General features: G+C 40.1%; 1 protein-coding gene across 10 annotated transcripts in view; it reads right to left on the reverse strand.

Moving 5' to 3' along the window:
• Positions 1 to 19,667, reverse strand: part of rapgef4a (Rap guanine nucleotide exchange factor 4a) — a 304,993-nt gene continuing 285,326 nt past the window's right edge. For all 10 annotated transcript variants that reach the window (XM_072261862.1, XM_072261861.1, XM_072261860.1 and 7 more), the window contains 5 exons: positions 16,556 to 16,606; positions 13,624 to 13,711; positions 13,298 to 13,362; positions 8,941 to 8,995; positions 1 to 1,398 (listed from right to left, as the gene is read on the reverse strand). In XM_072261862.1, coding sequence (XP_072117963.1) covers positions 1,271 to 1,398; positions 8,941 to 8,995; positions 13,298 to 13,362; positions 13,624 to 13,711; positions 16,556 to 16,606 — 387 coding nt within the window. In that variant the 3' untranslated portion in view covers positions 1 to 1,270. The remainder of the gene's footprint in view (positions 1,399 to 8,940; positions 8,996 to 13,297; positions 13,363 to 13,623; positions 13,712 to 16,555; positions 16,607 to 19,667) is intronic.

The raw sequence follows: 19,667 nt of genomic DNA on the forward strand, positions 1-19,667 counted from the left end.
TTTTTGTAAAAATCAGCTTTGCTTTTATTTGACTTGGAACAACACATTGCAATGGTTACTTCATTCGTGCTTACATTAGAGCTATTTACTGTACAATTAGAACATTTAGAGATAATTCAAAATTGAAAGTTAACTATAGAGGAAATATGCTGTGTTATATAATGGGTGTCAAACCAACCTTTAAACATGCATTAAATTAAAAAATACATTTGGCACGGTATCCTTTAAAGAACTGCCATTGACAATACCATTAAGCAAGATTTTTTTTACTATTTACACTTGCTTAATAGTGCTAAAACAAAATAATCAACACTCTGGGTTTCCCATGGAATCTGAAGCTGTGCGCTTCTGTCACAACATGATTATTTATAAAATTTTCAGGTGCTTGGAGATATGATTCCTTAAGAGATGGAAAAAGAATTGATTGAGATTACAGAAAGCAAGTTAAGTGCACTCTGAAGACATACTGAAATTAAATTCTGATTATTTGAAATTCATATATGTTTTAAGAAGTACAATATACAAAAGATTAAGTAGAATAAAATTCTGATGCCAGTGGGGCGCTCAAAATTATTTAGCTGTGTTTTGCTTAATTAGTGTGCTACTGACAAGAACAGCAGGCTCCTGCAACATGCTGTTGAGAGCTACAAGGACAAACTAACATCTTGAATGAAGTGCCTTATGAGCAAACAGAATATGCTTTGGTTTAGTGAAAATTGTTGTTGAATTAATTAAGTCTAATTGACGTTAGAGAAATTCAAAAAAGTTACCTAAAATGGTGGCATACTTCATCAATTCATGATGTGCAATTTGTGCTATTTTCCAAGTTTAACTTCAAAATGAACAATTTAGAAAGACATTTTAAAAGCAACAATCAGCAGAAATATCAAATTTTTGTGCTCTCAACAAATATTAGTGGATCATCTTATCACTGTGCTTAGGTACATCTGTAGGTTACTTCTTAGCACAAAACCTGATGCAGCATAAGAACCTGGGGGAAAAAATACCTTAATCCTTTTGCCAATCATCAATTGTTAATAAGGATTTTCATTTGGTAAAATGTTATAAATTTCAGTTATAGAAGAGGCAGTGACAGTAACTGAAACAGCAGAGTTCAATTCGGAATGGCCTTCTTTCCTCTGGAGAGGAGGTCGTTATAATACACCTGGTTTCAATATTAATTATTCTTTATACCATAAACAACAGAATGCCCATTTGCTCAAGTATAAATATTTTCTTTTATGGCAGTGCAATTACGGAAGGTAACTTATTAGGACCGGCGTGGCTCCAGTCTGTGTGATAATTGTGATAATGTCCTCTGATTGTCTATTACATTTAGCTGTCGTACATATGCACGCACGTCCTGATGGTTCTTGTTTGCAAGTGATGCATCTGGATCTGATGGAGAGAGAAGAATTATTAGCATAAATGTCTGTTTGGACTTGAACAATTAGAATCAATAAGTTCAAGAAACAGCATAGCTTTAGAATGAAAAGCATTACAGAATACAAAATGTTAAATTCTGGGACCAGCTTGTAGGATATCAATGGACTTTTGTGCCTGTACATTCCTATGTCGTTATAGGGAACAACCCCAGACTGTTTATTTCTTTCACTATGTGCAAAAGTACACAGTATTTGCATAAGTTGCCTTCCTCTGGAAGCTTGATGCAGTATGTACTTACCAGAAGGAAGGAAATGAATACAGGCAGTCCCCGGGTTATGAACGAGTTCCGTTCCTGAGTCTGTCTTTAAGTCGGATTTGTACGCAAGTCAGAACAGGTACATCCGGTATTATTTAGTGTCCGTTAGTCAAACATTTGTCTTAGTATATAGTATATATTTTGCCTTTCTATGCATGTAAAACACTGAAGAAATATATGTATATCAATAATTAAATCAGTGCGTTGCTTAGTAATAATTGTAGCTTTCATCAGGGCAGGGCCTTTCACATGCTCCATTATTCTCACTTTATCGTCTATCATTTAAAATTGTTCCAATCATTGACCGACTGTACCTTAACGATTTTCCAATGACCGATGGCATTTCACCTCTTTCCAATCGCTTTATTATTTCCACTTTATTTTCGATCGTGATCGTTTTCCGTCAACGGAACAGAAACACTGTGGATTCAGCAGCAGCCGCGGGCGGCAGGTCCTAAAGTCCACCCACACTGAGATAAGTTAAATGGGACAAGTGGGAGTGGTGCTGACTGGAAAAGGAGGGGGGGGGGGTCAGGGTGAATCTTGCTAAGAACAATTTAAGCCAAATACAAAGTTACACACTCAACACAGTGTTAATGGCAACGACTTAAAATGGCGGATGGCGTCGTGATCCAACTTAAAATGGCAGACGGCATTCTTCTTCCTGCGTTCATAAGTACGAGTTGTTTGTAAGTCGGACGTTCGTAACTCGGGGACTGCCTGTATAGTAGAACCGCATTGCTCAGTTCAGGGTAATTTTCAATCAGAATCAGGTTTATTATCACTGTTTGATAGGATATGAAATTTTATTGTTTTGCTGCAGCAGCAGTGAAAAGACATAAAGTACTGTAAATTACCAAATAAATAAATCATGCAAAAAGGAAAGGAACAGTGCAGTAGTGTTCATGTATTCATGGACAATTCAAAAATCTGTGGCATAGGGGAAGAAGGTCTTTCTGAATCATTGATTGTGTGTCTTCGAGCTCCTGTATTTCCTCCCAATCGTAGTAATGAGAAGAGGGCACATCCTGGATGGTGAGGTTCCTTGATGGTAGTTGCCACCTTCTTGAGTCACCACCTCTTGAAGACGTCCTTGATGGTGGGGTGGGTAGTACCCGTGATGGAGTAGGTTGAGTCAATAACCTTACGCAGTCTCTTATGATTCAGTGCATTGGAGCCTCTACACAAGGCTGTGATCAAACCACCATACATATGTAGAAATTTGCAAGACGCCAGTGACATAACAAATTTCCTTAAAATTCTAGTGAAGTAGAGCCACTATCATGCCCACTACTACATGATTACATCATTCCTGTATGCCTCCTCATTGCTAACTGTGACTCTGCCAACAGCAGCGGTGGATCTACAGATGGTGTTTGAGCTGTGTCTATCCATATAGTTACAAGTGTAGAACAGTTGATTAAACACACATCCTTGACGTGCACCTCTATCGACTGTCAAAGAGGAGGAGATGCTATTATCAATTTGCACTGATTGTGGTTTCCCAATGAGGAATTCGAGGATCCAGTTGTAGAGGCAGGTACAGAGGCCCAGGTTTGGAAGCTTGGTGATTATTGCTGAGGAGATGATCATATTGAATGGCGAACTATAATTGATAAACAGCAACCTGACATATGTTTTGCTGCTGTCCAGGTGCTCCAAAGCAGAGTAGAGAGCCAGTGAGATTGCACCTGATGTAGACCTGTTGTGATTGGAATCGAACTGCAGCAGGTCCAGGTCCTTACTCAGGCAGGAGTTAATTTTAGCCATAACCAACCTCCTGAAGCACTTCAGTATGGTACATATGAGTCCTACCAGGAGAAATTCATACTCTTCTTGGACACAGGTATGATTCTTGCCATTTTGAAGCAGGTGGGAACTAAGATATCCTTGAACATTCCAGCCAGTTGATCAGTACAGCATTTCAGTCCCCTGCCAGGTACACCATCAGGGCCTGATGCCTTGTGAGGATTCACCCTCTTGAAGGACATTCTAACATTGGCCTCTCAGGACTTTTCAATTTCTAGTAAGTTGCTCATGCTTTAAAAATATCTTAATAAAGGATTGTGTATTGTCTACCTGAAGCTGCTGTTCAATTTTCAGCAAGGCTTCAAAATGGAGACTGTTGTTGTGTGAATGAAATCACTGGAGAAAAGTACCGGTAGATACAAAGCAGCTTCTCTATTTGACAAAACAAGGTGCAGCAGGCATCATTTGGAGATGCTTACGGTTGAAAGATTTGGCTGGCCCAATGTGGGGCTAAACATCAAAGGACAATTCCGTATTTACAATGCATCCACACTGCTTTCACTGAAATTACCCACAAACTTCACAACTCCTGATTTGCACCACACCACAGACATCCAAATGAATTTTAATCAGCATTGTCTGGTCTGGGATTCATGGCTTTTGGGAATCCATTGTTCAGAGCTGCAGTCCAAATTAAATCCACAGTACATATTCAGATGTGAAGACAGGTAGCTGAAGTCATTTGCTAAATGTAAATGTGCTCAACCCAAAAATCGCTCTAACAGTGATCTGTCAAATAGAAACCCACAGTAAGATATACTGTGCATATATCTTGATCATATAATTAAATAATAGGATCAAAATACAAGATAATAATTATATTTACAGTATTTTCTTACTTGCTACTGTCTGGTTAGCAACTCCCCACTATGTGCTTCCTAATATTGCCTTCAAGAAATAGCTTAGGTTGCCACTTACAGCCCTCACCAAAACCATCCCCACCTACCAGTATGTTATTTGTCAGCTCTTGTTTGGCAACAACTACATACACAAAATATTCAAATGAGGAGCAACTATGAAAATAGTGTAACACCCTGGTTAAGATTTTTACTGCTATGCTGTAGGTATTTCATTTTAGCAGTTCTGTAAGAGCAAATATGCTTTTAGCATACAGAATTTGCGTTTGAGCTAAAGATAAGGGACTATGTTGTCAGCCAATCAGGATGGTGGAATTGGGAGAGGTTTCTAGAGAACGCTGGACGGAGAGGTTTTTGTGATGGACACTGGTGTGGGTCAAGGTCTTCTTGGCAGGAGCTGGGAGAAGGCGGGGGGGAAGATGGCTGAGGATGTTATCCTGGTTGCACAAGATATTTTGTACAAATGAATGGCTTCAAGGAGGCAGAACCAATACACCCGTGGGGGAGCTTATTTTGTTCGAGATGGATTTCCATTGTCATTCAGAAGGTGGTCTGTGCTTTCACACAGACTGTGGGTCCAGCACATGAGTTAAAGACAACTTCAAGATGAGCTCCAACTTGCGTGCACATTTGGACTGGGTTAACTGCAATGGGCCCTTTTTATTTTTTTTCTTTTTCCTACTAACTGTTCAATAAAGCTGAAATTTGTAAATATACTTTCTTTATAATTGTATGCAGTGTATGATCTGTTATTTCTTACTGCACAGTGACAGTATTTACACAGTATTCGCTCAGATTGGGGTGTGGGAGGTCGAAACATCCCGGCTCTTCTGGTCTGGTGGGACCCAAGTCATTGACCCTAGATGTACAGAGTTTGAGGAAGTGTTTTCCTCACTGCTGAGTCCGGTGGCTGTTAGCGAGGGGCTACCGAGCCACATCTCCAGGGGCACAGGTAAAAAGGGGTTGCACTATGGGGGCTTGTCCGCAATTGGATTCGCTGAATACTGTGTAATTACTCTAAGAACTGATTAAGTAGTTTGAGTGCTTTAAAATATATGTATTAAAATAGTTTCCGGGATAGTGATTAAGATACGTGATTATGGATGCCACAAGTTTTAAGCATTGGTACGAGTCAAAGAGATTACTTTCAATTAAGGCTTGTGTTCTGAGCAAGGTGAATATCCATAGCCCAGATGAATTGCTGATAAGAGTTTTAAGTTTCGTTCCAGTATCAGGGAAAGTTACAATTATGGAACGGCAGTTTGACCAAACTGCGGGCAAGGTTGCCGTTTTAGTTCAAACTAGTAATAGATCTGCCTGTTTATGATTGGGACACCTGGAAAGGTGGGGCCATGGGCTGTCCATATTTTTAGAGAAGAGAGGAGTGTAGGCGAGGGTGCCAAATTGAAAGTTGAGTTTCCCATAGCTGAGGGTGGAGACTTTAAAGACAAGCTGCTCTCATTTCTGTGAAGTGAGGGGAAGGTCTAATGAGTCCTTCAGAGATTCTGAGCTCGTTTTGGCTATGGCTTGAGCACTGGCTGATAAATGCACAAGTATATCTGCGGAGAGTCAAAGTTATTGTAGGCTGGGAGAGTTCTCTGGGGTCAAGCCCACACCGAATGGGGAAGACAAATGTGAGGCTTGGGCTGAACAGACATCTCAGTTACTGGATGAATGGCAGTGCTCAGATAATATGAAAAACTGAGACTGGTAGAGAGCTTAAAGAGCCCAGCGGCTGATATAATGAGGTTCCTCAAGGCAGAAAATGCACTAGCCACATCAGCTAATTACCTTTGCAAGTGCAGCCAATCTTAGGATGAAGATAAGACACACATTTCAGGAGGAAGGAGAGAAGTTGTCTGCCTACATTTTCAGGGTTGGGAAGCTGCTGCACTATTTGCTCTTTCTCTTAGTGCAATTGGGCAGGCAGTCAGGTCTACTCGTCATCTCTCTGAGGTGCACCCAAAATGAAAATCATTCCTAAGCACAAAATTAACATATTTCACAGGGCAGGAAGAGTTTTGCTAGTTCAGCAGGTATAGCAGTTTAGAAGTTAGAGCACCAAAAGAGAGAGCAAGTTATAGAGCACGTTATACAGCACCAAAACAGGCCATTCGGCCCACTCTGTTCATGCCAACTAATGAACACCCAATGGGACCAAACCGATATTTCGTTTTGCATCCCTATCAATGGCACCCCCCACCGCCACCAACCATGTACATTAAAGGAACAGCCAACTAACCTCACAAACAGGATATCTGAGCTGTGTGAGAGGAAACCAGAGTACCAGGCACCCAGGGGTAACTTACATGGTACAGACAGACAACACTTAAGGTCAGGATAGAATCTGGATCTTTGAGACTTAGAGGAAGCTTTGCTAATTGCTGCACTGCTGTGCCGTCCATCAAAGACAGCTCGGAATCTAGATGCCCTTGATCATACAGAAATCCATTAAAATCTAGAAATAAATTTCACTCTCACTCTCAGAATACAGGATTATCACTCTAGGTCAGTAATGTGTTTTTAAGGGAAAGAAATCTGGATTTCTCTATTTGATTAAATGTTGCATTGAAGAGTCTGATTAAAACTAAAGTCAATTACGGATTGGAGAAAAAACTCCCTTCTAACCTGAGATACTTAGAACACAAGGGAAGGTGCTGCTGCTACATCTTCTCCTCCATTAAAACATTAGAAGTGGGGATGTGCCCAAATAAAAATGCACATAGCAATCAGAGGCTGGCTAGTAACATTCAGGCACACAAATGCCAGACCATGACTATTTCCAACTAAAAGAAATCTACCACCCGACAGTCAATAGCAATGCCATCGTGAAGTCACCTACCACTATCATGGGTCACCAAAAACATAAAAACTTGGGCAGCAACAGCAGGGCAGCAATTAGTTATGTTGCATTTGGTGACATGCTCAGCAATGCAAAAGCTTTTCCACCAACTGCAAGGCACAGCTCAGTGCAATAGAACACTCCCCACTTGTCTGTGAGAATGCTTTTTCCATTAACAATCAAGAAGCTCCACCCAGATTAAATCAGTTTGCTTGATTGCTCTGCCCTCAAACTCTCTCATCCCATAATTTTAAACAGTCAATCTCTCCTCCCTCAATACAGCGTGGCACCTGTAGGTTATAAAATGCACTGCAGAAACATGCTGAGAAACCTACTACCTCTACTATTCAGAAAGACAAGAATTAACACTACAACTTCTGAAGTATATGCACCACTTTCCTGTTCAAAATGTTAAAACTTCTTACCAAACGATGCTGTAAGAAGATCTTCACCTCAGGGATTGTGGAAGTTCAGGAAGGTGACTGAATAACAGTCACAAGGAACCAAGGATGGGAAATGATTTAAAACATTGGGAGAAACTCCGACATCCGGAGAGGGTGAAGGAAAGAGAAAGTTGCCACTCTTTGATTTACCTGCAGTTGAATAGGATTTGCTGTGTTTGCTCTTTTAATTAATTACAATAATGACAGGGGAAAAGTAAATTGTGCCATGAATATTAATGGTGCAAGATGCCATTTCTCTAGTCTACCCAGTACACAATAAAAGAATACATGTTAAATTATATTAAAATATATTTAAACAAGAAGCTGAAACTTTTAACAGGATTATTAAATTTTAGTAATTCAAAGCAGGTCCAAAGTGTCTTTGACAGTACATAGAAAATCAGAGAAATGCAGTAATCTCATCTAGGTTTAAGTCATATTTGTTATGTCACCATATAAATAACCTAAAGAAGTTGATAAGCATTTGAATGCTTGATTAAGTGAGAAATCAATGGCACGAATGAGATAGCACATATAATTAACGCGATACTAATTTTTATTATACCCTCATACCCTGGTGAGATAAGGACATGCCTGTCTCAGCATGCGAAGTCAGCTTCAGCAGACTGGGTGGATGAGGTCAATAGTGACATCCAGCAATCGGGAAGGTGTTCTGCCACGCTCCATGGAGAGCGAAGGGCACGACAAGGCATCAACCAGCGAAGACCCTAGTTTGTGATACTTGTTCATACCGCTGGACCCGGACTTGTGAGGTCAAGAGAATGGAACTGCCCCATTGCAATGGTTTTTCCATTATAAAAACTCTCCCGGACAGGTCTTATGTCATCGTCGGACACGACGGACAACTACCAACTTTTTTTATGAGAGAGTGCATTGTAAAGGCAATTTCAAGGTTAGTGTAGAAATCAACCAGAGTTAAGATGAAAATTTTCAAATTGAGATACCAACTCTGTTTCGCTCTTCATTTTAGCCTGACCATTTTAGAGTTTCCAGTATTTAACAACAGTCTATCTCCCAGATTGTCAGATAGTCACATCTTACAACATACTTTTAGGATTCATTGATACATCGGTAGATTAAATTGATTGCTCATCATTAGTTTGAATACACAATCTTTCAGCATCTTTTTATACATTTTGTTAACATGATTCTGACTCTATACTTCCAGATTTCTCAGGGAATTCTCTGAAATGTTCAAGTTAGAATGAAAATCTAAATGCACAATACACTTGACATTTGTTTCGTAATCACACATTGAGGACTTACTGAAAGGCTGACTTCGACAGTGTCGGGCTGACCTTACTGTATTGCCAATCATATGCTGAAACAAAAAAAAAATGTTAATGTCAATTAAACTACTAAAATATTGCTTTTGCAGGAATCCTTTTACTCATTTGGAGAATGAAATACAAGAAAGAGGCAAAGAGCCAACTAAATGCCATTCAGATCTAACATGGCAGTGGCTCTGGAGATGACCAGAAGGTCAAATTGCATAACCATCAGAGATGAGGACTTCATACTACTTGGATGGAATTCAACATTGCCTGCAACATTCAATCATATGATCATAGTCAGCATTAAAAATATTCACACAGTTAGGGGCAGAAGCTTCTTTGAGGAAGTCTCTTACTTTGGAGAAACTAATTCACGCAGGATGTGGGCATCTCAGAGAGGGAGGGAGGGAATGATGCAAATGAACAAAAACATAGAACCATTAGGACAGAAAGTATCAGAATTACAGAACGTCAAGACAAATGGTATGACCACCACCTTGAATGAAATACATACAACCATGGCTGATTATTGTCGCATTGATTTGTGATGATGGACTATACCAGCCACAGGAAATACTTGTGTGTTTTGATGGTAGCAAAGAGATGATGGTGTGAAACGATATGCAACTGGGGGCTTTCCCCAAAGCACTTTCACTTCTCCCTAATGCCCTTTGAGTCTTCCACTAGAGATACTGTCAGCTTGTGACAAGGCTGAGCAGACAACAAGGTGCAGATGGAGTAATTGATCCTCACCATCCAGGACACGCCCTCTTCTCATTACTGTAATCAAGGAGGAGGTACAGAAGACTGAAGATGCACACTCAATGCTTTAGGAACAGTTTCTTCCCCTCTGCCACCAGATTTCTGAATGGCCCATGAACCCTTGAACACTACTTCTCTACTTAGGTCTATTTTGGAACCATTTATTTATTTTTAAGTATTTCTTATTATAACATAGTAACTTTTTATCTGTTGCACATGCTCATGGAACCTATGGGGCCCCCAAGCTGCAGACTATATTCCAAACATTGTAATACTTCGGCTTTATAGGGTATTGGTCAGACTGCACATGGAGTACTGTGAGCAGTTTTGGGCCTCTTATGTTAGAAAGGATGCGTTGGCATTGGAGAGGATTCAGAGGAGGATCACAAGAATGATCCCAGGAATGAAAGGATTAATGTGTGAGGAGTGTTTGATGGCCCTGGGCTTCTACTAGCTGGAGTTTATAAGAATAAGGGGGGATCTCATTGAAACCTATTGAATATTGAGAAGCCTAGATAGAAAGGATGTTCCCTATGGTGGTGGAGCCTAGGTGAATCTGTGCAATTCACTGCCACAGATGGCTGTTGAGGCCTTATCACTGTGTATATTTAAAGTGGAGATTGATAGTTCTTGATTAGGAAGGTCACCGATGGTTACAGAGAGAAGGCAAAATAATGGGGTTGAGAGGGATAATAAATCAGCCATGATGGAATAGTAGAGCAGACTCAATAGGCCAAATAGCCTAATTCTGCTCTTATGGTCTTATAGAATCCCGCATTAGCACTCCCAAGTCCCTTTGTACCTCCAATTACCGAATTCACCCCCAATTTAGAAAATAGACTACATCTTTATTCCTTCCCTATGCTGTGTTCCATATGCCACTGCATTGCCCACTCTCCTAACCCGTCCAAGTCCTTCTGCAGGCTCCCTATTTCCTCAACACTGCCTGCCCTTCACCTATCATTGTATCATCTACAAATACAGCCACAAAATCATCAATTCCGTCATCCGGATGATTATATATACCATGAAAAGTAGTCAACTCAACATCGACCCCTCGGAGCACCACTAGTCACTTGCAGCCAACCAGAAATAGCCCCCATTATTCCCATGCTTGGCCTTCTACCAGTCAGCCAATCTTCTGCCTATGCTAGTCTCTTTCCTATAATGCCATGGATTTTTATTGTGTTTAGCAGCCTCATGTGCAGCACCAAGTCAAAGGCCTTCTGAAAAACCAAGTAAACAATATCCACTGACTCTCCTCTATCAATTCTGCCTTGGTCTATCATGCAGCAAGGATGAGGAAGCTGGTTGCTATGTGGCACACAAGACTTTTCTCCCTCTCTAGAACTTTCAAGTATCTGCAAATACACGTCAGATGTGTGTTAGGCAGTATCCTCTACTTGTGTGAATGCAGCTCCATCAAAACTTAAGCTAGACACTATTCAGAACATGATATTCACTACCTTGTATATTCACTCTTTCCTTATCCCGACTACAAGATGCAACACTGAGCTCACAAGTATTTCTTTGGCACAATGCCTCAAGCTTATGATCACTAGCAACTTAAAGGTCAAGAGCAATGAATGCATGGGATTGCCACTAGTGGTGAATTCCTGCTGGGTCAAAATATTCTGAACTGGGAACGTATTGCTGTTGCAATACACAGGGTAGAGAATTCCAGGATATTCCCAATGCCAAACGAACTATGGAGGTTTCCTCAGTGTGGACTGCAGTGATTCAAGGCATTGGTTCACTACCACCCTACTTAAGTGCAAGTAAGGCTGGTCCTGCCATGGACATCTACAATCCATTGATGAACCAATAACTTTTGTTGTTGCCGCAAGAAAATACAAAATACCAAAACATAAAGTTATTTTATAATCTTCATCTATGAAAAAAGTAGATTCTCCCCAGTTCTATCTTTCAGATATGTGGAACGATAAGACAGGAATTGGTAGTGGGCTCTGAGGGGATGTTAAATGCTGTTTGCAACGCTGCTTTTTGTTGGAGGAAGCATATTGGAGAAAACTGAAATCTAGACTGATTGAAATTTGCAATAGTGAGGAGCATCTTTGCCAGCAATGCACCTGGTTCCTGTTGCATCATGATATCTATGTTCTTGATTCTCCGTATTGCCTGGTTCTGTGCCTCCACTGTTCCGTGGGTCCAACTCCTCCGACTGGACATTGCTTGCTGGAGTGCAGCACATGAAGCCAAAGCATACCTTCAGCACACCAGTGACTCGTTCTATATTGTAGTTGGTTATGGGTCAATTTTTTTGCAACACTGTCAGGTTTCATCTTCTTAGGTCCCTCATGATTTCAAGAGCCATATTTTATGAGGGTGCAGAAGAGATTTACTAAACTGGTTTCAGAGGATGCAGGATTTGGGTTAAGTTGGCAGAATGGAATAACTGAGGTTGTTGTCTAACAGAAAAAAAGATTGCAAGGCAGCTTGACAGAGGTATTCAAAGTCATGAGGGATGCAACTATAGAAGGCAAAGGGAGAAAGAAAAGTAGGGAGCACAGGATGGAAATTACTGGCATAAACAGAACTATTCCAATGCTTTCCATTTAATGAATGGAGAACAGATTATCAGTATTTGCCTCTAAATAGATGAACATTAGAAAAACAAGGATTACATGGAAAGCTGTATTCATTAGGAGTGAAGATGAGTTGCTTCCACCCCGTTTCTAAGGGCTTATTCTAAAGTCAGGTGGCCATTGTATACCCATTCCCACATGGTCCTGACAGAATGGGTTCTTCATCCAGCATCAAGGAGATCAAGAAGAATGGAGTTCAAACATTTTTGCCTGGATCTACACACACTTTTTCCCTCAGTCATTCTCCTTTTACTCCTCCCCTCTTTAGTCTCCATTTCCCTCAATTAGTTCCCCTCGTCCTCTAACACCCTCTTTGTTAGTACCCTTCCCCATTCACTCACCTGCTCAGTCCTTCCAAACATTCCCTCTCCACTGTGCCTCTCTTCCTCCGCACTTTCACCATCTCCACTCCTTGCCACTTTCTCTTTCTCACTCTCTCTCAGGAAGAGGCTGTGTGTCACCACCCACCTTTGGCCTCTCCAAGACCACTCCCTGCTTGACATTTATTTATTTATTTATTTATTTAGTCAGCTGCAGTGGGAATAGGCCTTTCAAGCCATAGTCCCCAGCAATCCCCTGATTTAATCCTAGCCTAATCACAGTACAATATATAACGACCAATTAACTTACAGTCTCTGGACTGTGGGAGGAAACCCGAGACCCCAGAGGAAACCCACGGGTCACGGGGAGAAGGTACAAACTCCTTACAGGCAGTAGCAGGAACTGAACCCTGGCGATGGTATTGTAAAGCATTGTGCTAACCACTACACTACCATGCTGCCCCGATCCCCCCCCTTCCCAACAACTGTGTCATCCAATGTGTCAGCCCACTGAAGTCTCCTCATAATTGTGCGAGACTTCTGATAAAGAAAACATGAAGAGTGGGACAAAGTTCGAATGGTTCAGAGTGAGAAAACATCAATAACTCATCAAAGCAGAATGACTCTGTTTTATTTCCAAAATAAACTTTCTGAAGCTTACCATTTTTTCAAAATTGACAAGGTCGCCACTTAATGTTTCATTGCCTTCGTGGGTAAATGTCATGTCTGTTAATAAAAAGGTAATCAACACACAATTTCTTCCAACTGCAAACACTTCAAGCTGACATTACATTCTTCACACATTTCTGAACTGATTAATTTAATTAGGCAACATAACTTAACCAGTTTAAGCTACGTATTATAAATATTGCTCGCTGCTATTTAACTGTTTTGCGTAAAGTTATTAAAGCAATTAACATAAACTGTAGTTCCAGCTTTAAAAAATGACACTTGTAATATGCAAGAGAAGAAGAATGATTGAAATACCTTTTATAAGTAAAGGCATAAAGGGAATGATTGGTGGCTCCAGTTTAGCTACCGTAAGTCTGTATGCCCGATGGTTCCTGGAAGGATCCTACACAGAATTATTTAATACTTAATTATTCAGTAATTAATTCACTTCAAAGTGCTAAGCAGGATTTTGCTAAATGAAATATAATTGAATATAGGTATTAGGAAATTGCTGTAGATAAAGATTTTTGCAAATAATAAGTCTCAGGTTAAACAAATCTTCAAAAAGGAACAATTTTTTCCTATATTATCATGTATTGCATTGCACTGCTGTCATAAAGTTAACAAATTTCACGACATATGTCAATGATATTAAACCTGATTCTGACTCTGAATACTTGTGGTACTTGCTAACATTTAGCTCTTAATCCACTACTAGTAATTGGTCACTAGTTTAGGCAACACTGAGAATTTACTTCTCTCTGACATAACCCAATTCTTTTCCTCTTCAGCTACCTCCACCAGCACCCTCCTCTGTCTGGCGGAACTGGTCCTCACTCTCAATAATTTCTCTTTTGGCTCCCCACATGGGCCCCAGCTCTGCCTGCCTTTTCTTCGTCTACGTGGAGTAGTCCACATTTAAAACCTTCACTGGTAACACTCCCCAACTCTTTCTGCACCACACTGATGACTGCATTGATGCTGCTCCATGCACCCATGCTGAGCTTGTCAACTTCATCAACCTTGCCTCCAATTTCCAAAGCTGTTAAATTTCTCCTCTCTCTCGATCTCTCGGTCTCCATCGCAGGAGACAAACTGTCTACTGATACATTATATAAACCTACTGACACTCTTACAGCTATCTTAATTATACCTCTTCCCACCTGTTACTTGAAAAAATGCCATTCCCTTTTCTCACTTCCTTCGTTTCTGCCAAATCTGTTCTCAGGATGAGGCTTTCCTATCTTGAAATTCTGAGAGCCCATTTTCTTCAAAGAACAGTGTTCTCACTTCCCCTGGCATTGATGCTGCCCTCACCTGCATCTCCTCCACTTCCCAGACATCCACCCTCACCACATCTTCCCGCCACCGTAACAGAGTCTCTGCATCCAACACATCCTTCTCCACAACGTCGCCATCTTCAATGGGATGCTACCACGAAACACACCTTTACCTTATCTCAATGTCCGCTTTCTGTATGGATCATTTCCATGATTCCCTTGTCCATTTGCCCCTCCCTACTGAACTCCTCCTCTACTATCATGATGAGGCCTCTCTCAAGTCGGAGGAGGAACAACTCATATTCCATCTGGATAGCCTCCAACTTGATGGCATGAACATCAACTTCTTCAACTTCTGATAATTTCTCCTCCCTCACCCTTCTCTCCTTTTCCATTTCCATTCTGTCTCCCCTCTTACCCCTCCCCCTTTTTCTCAACTGCTTATCACTTCCCTCTGGCCCTTCCTCCTTCTCTTCCTCCCATGGTACACTGTCCTCTCCAATCAGACTCCTTCTTCAGTCTTTTACCTTTTCCACCTATCACTCCCAAGCTTCTCACTTCATCCCCCCTCCCCCACCCATCTATCTTCCCCTCACCTGATTTCACCCATCAACTTCTAGTTTGTACTCCTTCTCTTCCTTCCACTTTCTGATTCTGGCTTCTTTCCCCTTCCCTCCCAGTCCTGATGAAGGGTCTTAGCCCAAAATGTCGACTTATTATTCCCCTCCATAGATGCTGCCTGACCTGCTGAGCTCCTTCAGCATTTTGAGGATATCTCAAGGGTGTGAAACAGGTATTACAGACACATGAAATAATGAAAATAAAATTGGCATTTTTTTATAGTGTGGTTTAAATTTCTATTATTAATATTAAAAATCTGAAGAAAAGCAAGACAAACAAAACTGACAAAAACAGACTATTTTGGAACATGTGTTAATACCTGAAAAGTAATGAGTCAAAAAATTTATGACAATACCTACTGATGTAAGTAATTCAGCTCTGAAGTCATCAGAGATGGATACATTACATTGGTAGCTCAAGTATTTATCTGAAAATCTACAACCCATTGCAATCTGGACAATTATCATGGATCACAACAAAATCCAAAAGTAATAATGATTAACTTTTTTTGACAATACAGTGCATTCTGGCTAATTGGGTCATCAGTTAATTGGGGCAGCTGCTTATTTTGGACAACTCTGAAAGAACAAAAAACTAATTGAGAAAATAGCTGGGATTCCCTTTGTTAAGGGTGTGCTGCTTAATTGGGAAAGGAGACTGTTGTTGAACAGTTTCTAACTTGCATTAGTCACATGCACTTGTGTGATCATTAGATAGTACAACATGCTTAGAGCGAACCATTTTTAAGTACCATCAGTTGCAAGTGTTTGTCTTCAAAAAGCAGCGATTTTTGTCACTGATAATTGGCAAGAAATAACCAGTAATGGGATTAAGAACCATCTTGTCCACTGCAGTTTCAAGCTTGAAGATGCGAGAAAGAGATGGGAGTGAAAATGAAACAATTTCACTACTTCAACTAGTTAAGCACTATGAAAAATTTGAAGGTATCAACAATCTTCTGAAATGTTACAATGAGAATGAAAATTTGGAGGATGCGATTGTCAGCAACATAGTATGAAGCAATCCATTATCTGTACTAGGTGTCTGTGTTGATCATTTTGCATTTACTGCAAAAGAATGCAGCAGCACACACTGAATGAATTCCTCCATCGATAAATATTAGGAATTAGTACACAGCTTTATAGTACTGTAGTGGTATTGGTAATGTTCTAATTTGTTCTGTATTTCATTTAAATATATAACTTGTTACTTAGTTTGTCTTTTTTTATCCCTTTTCATGAAACTTTGGCTAATTGGGGCAGCTACTTAATTGGGCCAAAATGTATTGGTTGCTATATGTCCCAATTAATCAGAATCCACTGAACTTTTAAAAACTGCATACACACCATCAAGTTTTCAAATTCCGCATAGATTTTCTTGAATTTACTTGGAAGTTTCTGTAAAGATGGAATACATTTTTAAATTCAGCATTAAAATCAATATATATAAATATTCATCACAGTCAATCGAACCTGATCAAATCTATAAGGTGGATCTGTCACAGTTTCTGAGATGCATTATGGCCTGTAGTAATGGCTATGGTATTATTTCTTATTATAAATGAAATATGTTCTTATTTTGCCAGTCTGTACAGATTCCCAAGACCCACCCCCAACACACTATCCTTTGATAATAGTAAACCTTCTATGTCATAGCAATGTCATGACTACAAGATTTTTGTCCTCATTATCATTCCCAAATTTAATTACTACACCTTCTGTGACTATGTCTTCAGCTATAAAGCTCCTGAGCTCTGAAATTCTCAGGAATGGAGACAGGCTCGCCCCGATCACAATTAATAGGAATGCAGTTGAGGGGGTGAGCAGTTTCAAGTTCCTCAGTATACACATTACCAAAAAATCTCACCTGGACTGTACACATTGGCTACATGGCAAAGAAAGCACAACAGCATCTCTCCCACCTCAGGTGACTGAAGATGTTCGGCATGAGCCCCCGAATCCTCAAGACCTTCTACAGGGGAACCATTGAGAGCATCCTGACTGGCTGTATCACTGCCTGGTACGAGAACTGCACCGACTTTGATCGCTGGGCACTGCTGAGAGTGGTACAGACAGCCCAGTGCATCTGTGGATGCGAACTTCCCTCCACTGAGGACATCTGCAGCCGCAGGTGCAGAAAGAAGGCCTGGAAGGTCATCGGGAACACCAGAGACCCCAACCATAAACTGTTTCAGCTGCTTCCGTCAGGCAAACGATACCGCAGCATAAAGCCAGGACCAACATGCTATGGGACAACTTTTTACTACACGCCTAGACTTATCAATTCACACGTCTGTACATTGCAACAGAGTCATAATGCAAAGATTTTTGCTCCCTCATGTTGTACAATGGATGTAAGATTGAAATAAAATCAATTCAATTCATATCCAAAATCACACTGTCTCTCTAAACCTTTCTTTGTAACTCACTTCCTCTGTTAGATATTTTTCACAAGTTCAGCATCAGAAGATCACTGCAGGAGGTGAACAACTTTGCTTTAAACTATACAAAATCCAAATCTACATCATGAAAAGGACTATCATTGTAACAAGAAGTGGAGAGAGTGAGCAGTTTCAAGTTCCTGGGGGTCAAGATCTCTGAGGATCTAACCTGGTCCCAACACATTGATGTAGTCATAAAGAAGGAAAGACAGCGGCTATACTTTATTAGGAGTTTGAATCGATTTGACATGTCAACAAGTACACTCAAAAACTTCGAATAGTTGTACTGTGGAGAGCAGTTTGACAGACTGCATCACTCTCTGGTATGGAGAGCTACTGCACAGGACCGAAAGAAGCTGCAGAAGGTTGGAAACCTAGTCAGCTCCATCTTGGGTACTAGCCTACAAAGTACCCAGGACATCTTTAGGGAGTGGTGTCTCAGAAAGGTAGCGTCCATTATTAAAGACCTCCAGCACCCAGGGCATGCCCTTTTCTCACTGTTACCATCAGGTAGGAGGTACAGAAGCCTGAAGGCACACACTCAGCGATTCAGAAATGGCTTCTTCCCGTCTGCCATCTGATTCCTAAATGGATATTGGACACTACCTCACTTTTTTAATATACAGTATTTCTTTTTTTGCCCATTTTAAATAATCTCTTCAATATGTGTAATTTACTTGTTTATTTATTATGTTTTATTTTATTTATTATTACTATTTTTTTCTCTGTCTCTGCTAGATTATGTATTGCATTGAACTGCTGCTGCTAAATTAACAGATTTCACGTCACATGCCGGTGATAATAAACCTGATTCTGATTCTGAAATATCATGTGCACTCTCATAACCTAAGATTTAAGTAATTTACAGAATAAACGATGGTGCAATGCTTTTAAGCTACAAAGAACAGGCCTATTATATATAACAGGTGGACAATTTCAACAGACAGTATGCATAACTTTTATTAGGAATATTTAACTCCTACTCTATTGTATCAATGCACCAAGAAGGATGGCACTCGATTAAATCTGTTGATAATAAATGTGGAGTGCCTCAGTTTTATTGTATCACCCATAAATCTGCCATGGTTCCAGCATGAATAACAATATTGAAAAATACGATCCTTAAAATCAAACAAGTAGATAATGTCATCAGCTTCCATCTAACAGGAATTAAACTTAATTGATTGCTGAGTTTTTCAAACTTTCAGCCAGTTTACTGCAAAGAAAGTGAACACTGTGCCAAGTAGTTGTCAACTAAAGATAATTGTGAACTGGCAGTTGTATTATGAGCTTCAAGAAATTACAAAACATGAACATGAGTTGCTGTTGGGTTAAATATTCAGGGAATGATAGACTCCACAATGAGTTCTCAGATTTCAAAAGGAAAGGGGAGAGATGGAGATTAGGATTTGGCCTGCTGAGCTGTCAATCACTCTCCACTGTAAATTGCTTGTCTGTCATTGAGTAGGTAATTAACACTTCAAATTACCATGCCAATCAGACAAGATTCCTGCTTGCAGATTTAAGGTGTTCTTATTTCTTAGTTTTACTGATTAATGCTATTCTTAATCTCCTGTTATCCTTAATTGGTTGTAGCATTCTCACTCCACTTTCCCTGAGGTACGTCCAGGGTAGTCCACTATTCCTACGTCAATGTTCTGGGAAATCCCTCTCGACACAATCAAAGGAATGACTCAGGTAAAACCAGAAGAGAAAGTTAAACAAGAAATATAAAATATTTCCTGAGAGAGTAGTGAAGATAGTAAAACTGGAATCATTTAAGAAATAATAAAACACCAGAAGTTACAGGCAGTCTTGGACATTTTGTAAAATGTGTCAAAAAGCTTAATTCAGTCATTTCGTCGTTGCATCACATAAACACCAAAATAATATCAATTGATGTATCTTATTCACATTTTCTGACTTTCCCTTCTCAGAATCCAGATATCCTGAATGATTTCACATTCCTTTCCAAAACTCGATACTGTATGTTGAATGAAGTTTGAACAGAATGGTGC

Source organism: Mobula birostris, chromosome 6 (genome assembly GCF_030028105.1).
Source record: "Mobula birostris isolate sMobBir1 chromosome 6, sMobBir1.hap1, whole genome shotgun sequence".
Lineage (NCBI taxonomy): Eukaryota > Metazoa > Chordata > Chondrichthyes > Myliobatiformes > Myliobatidae > Mobula > Mobula birostris.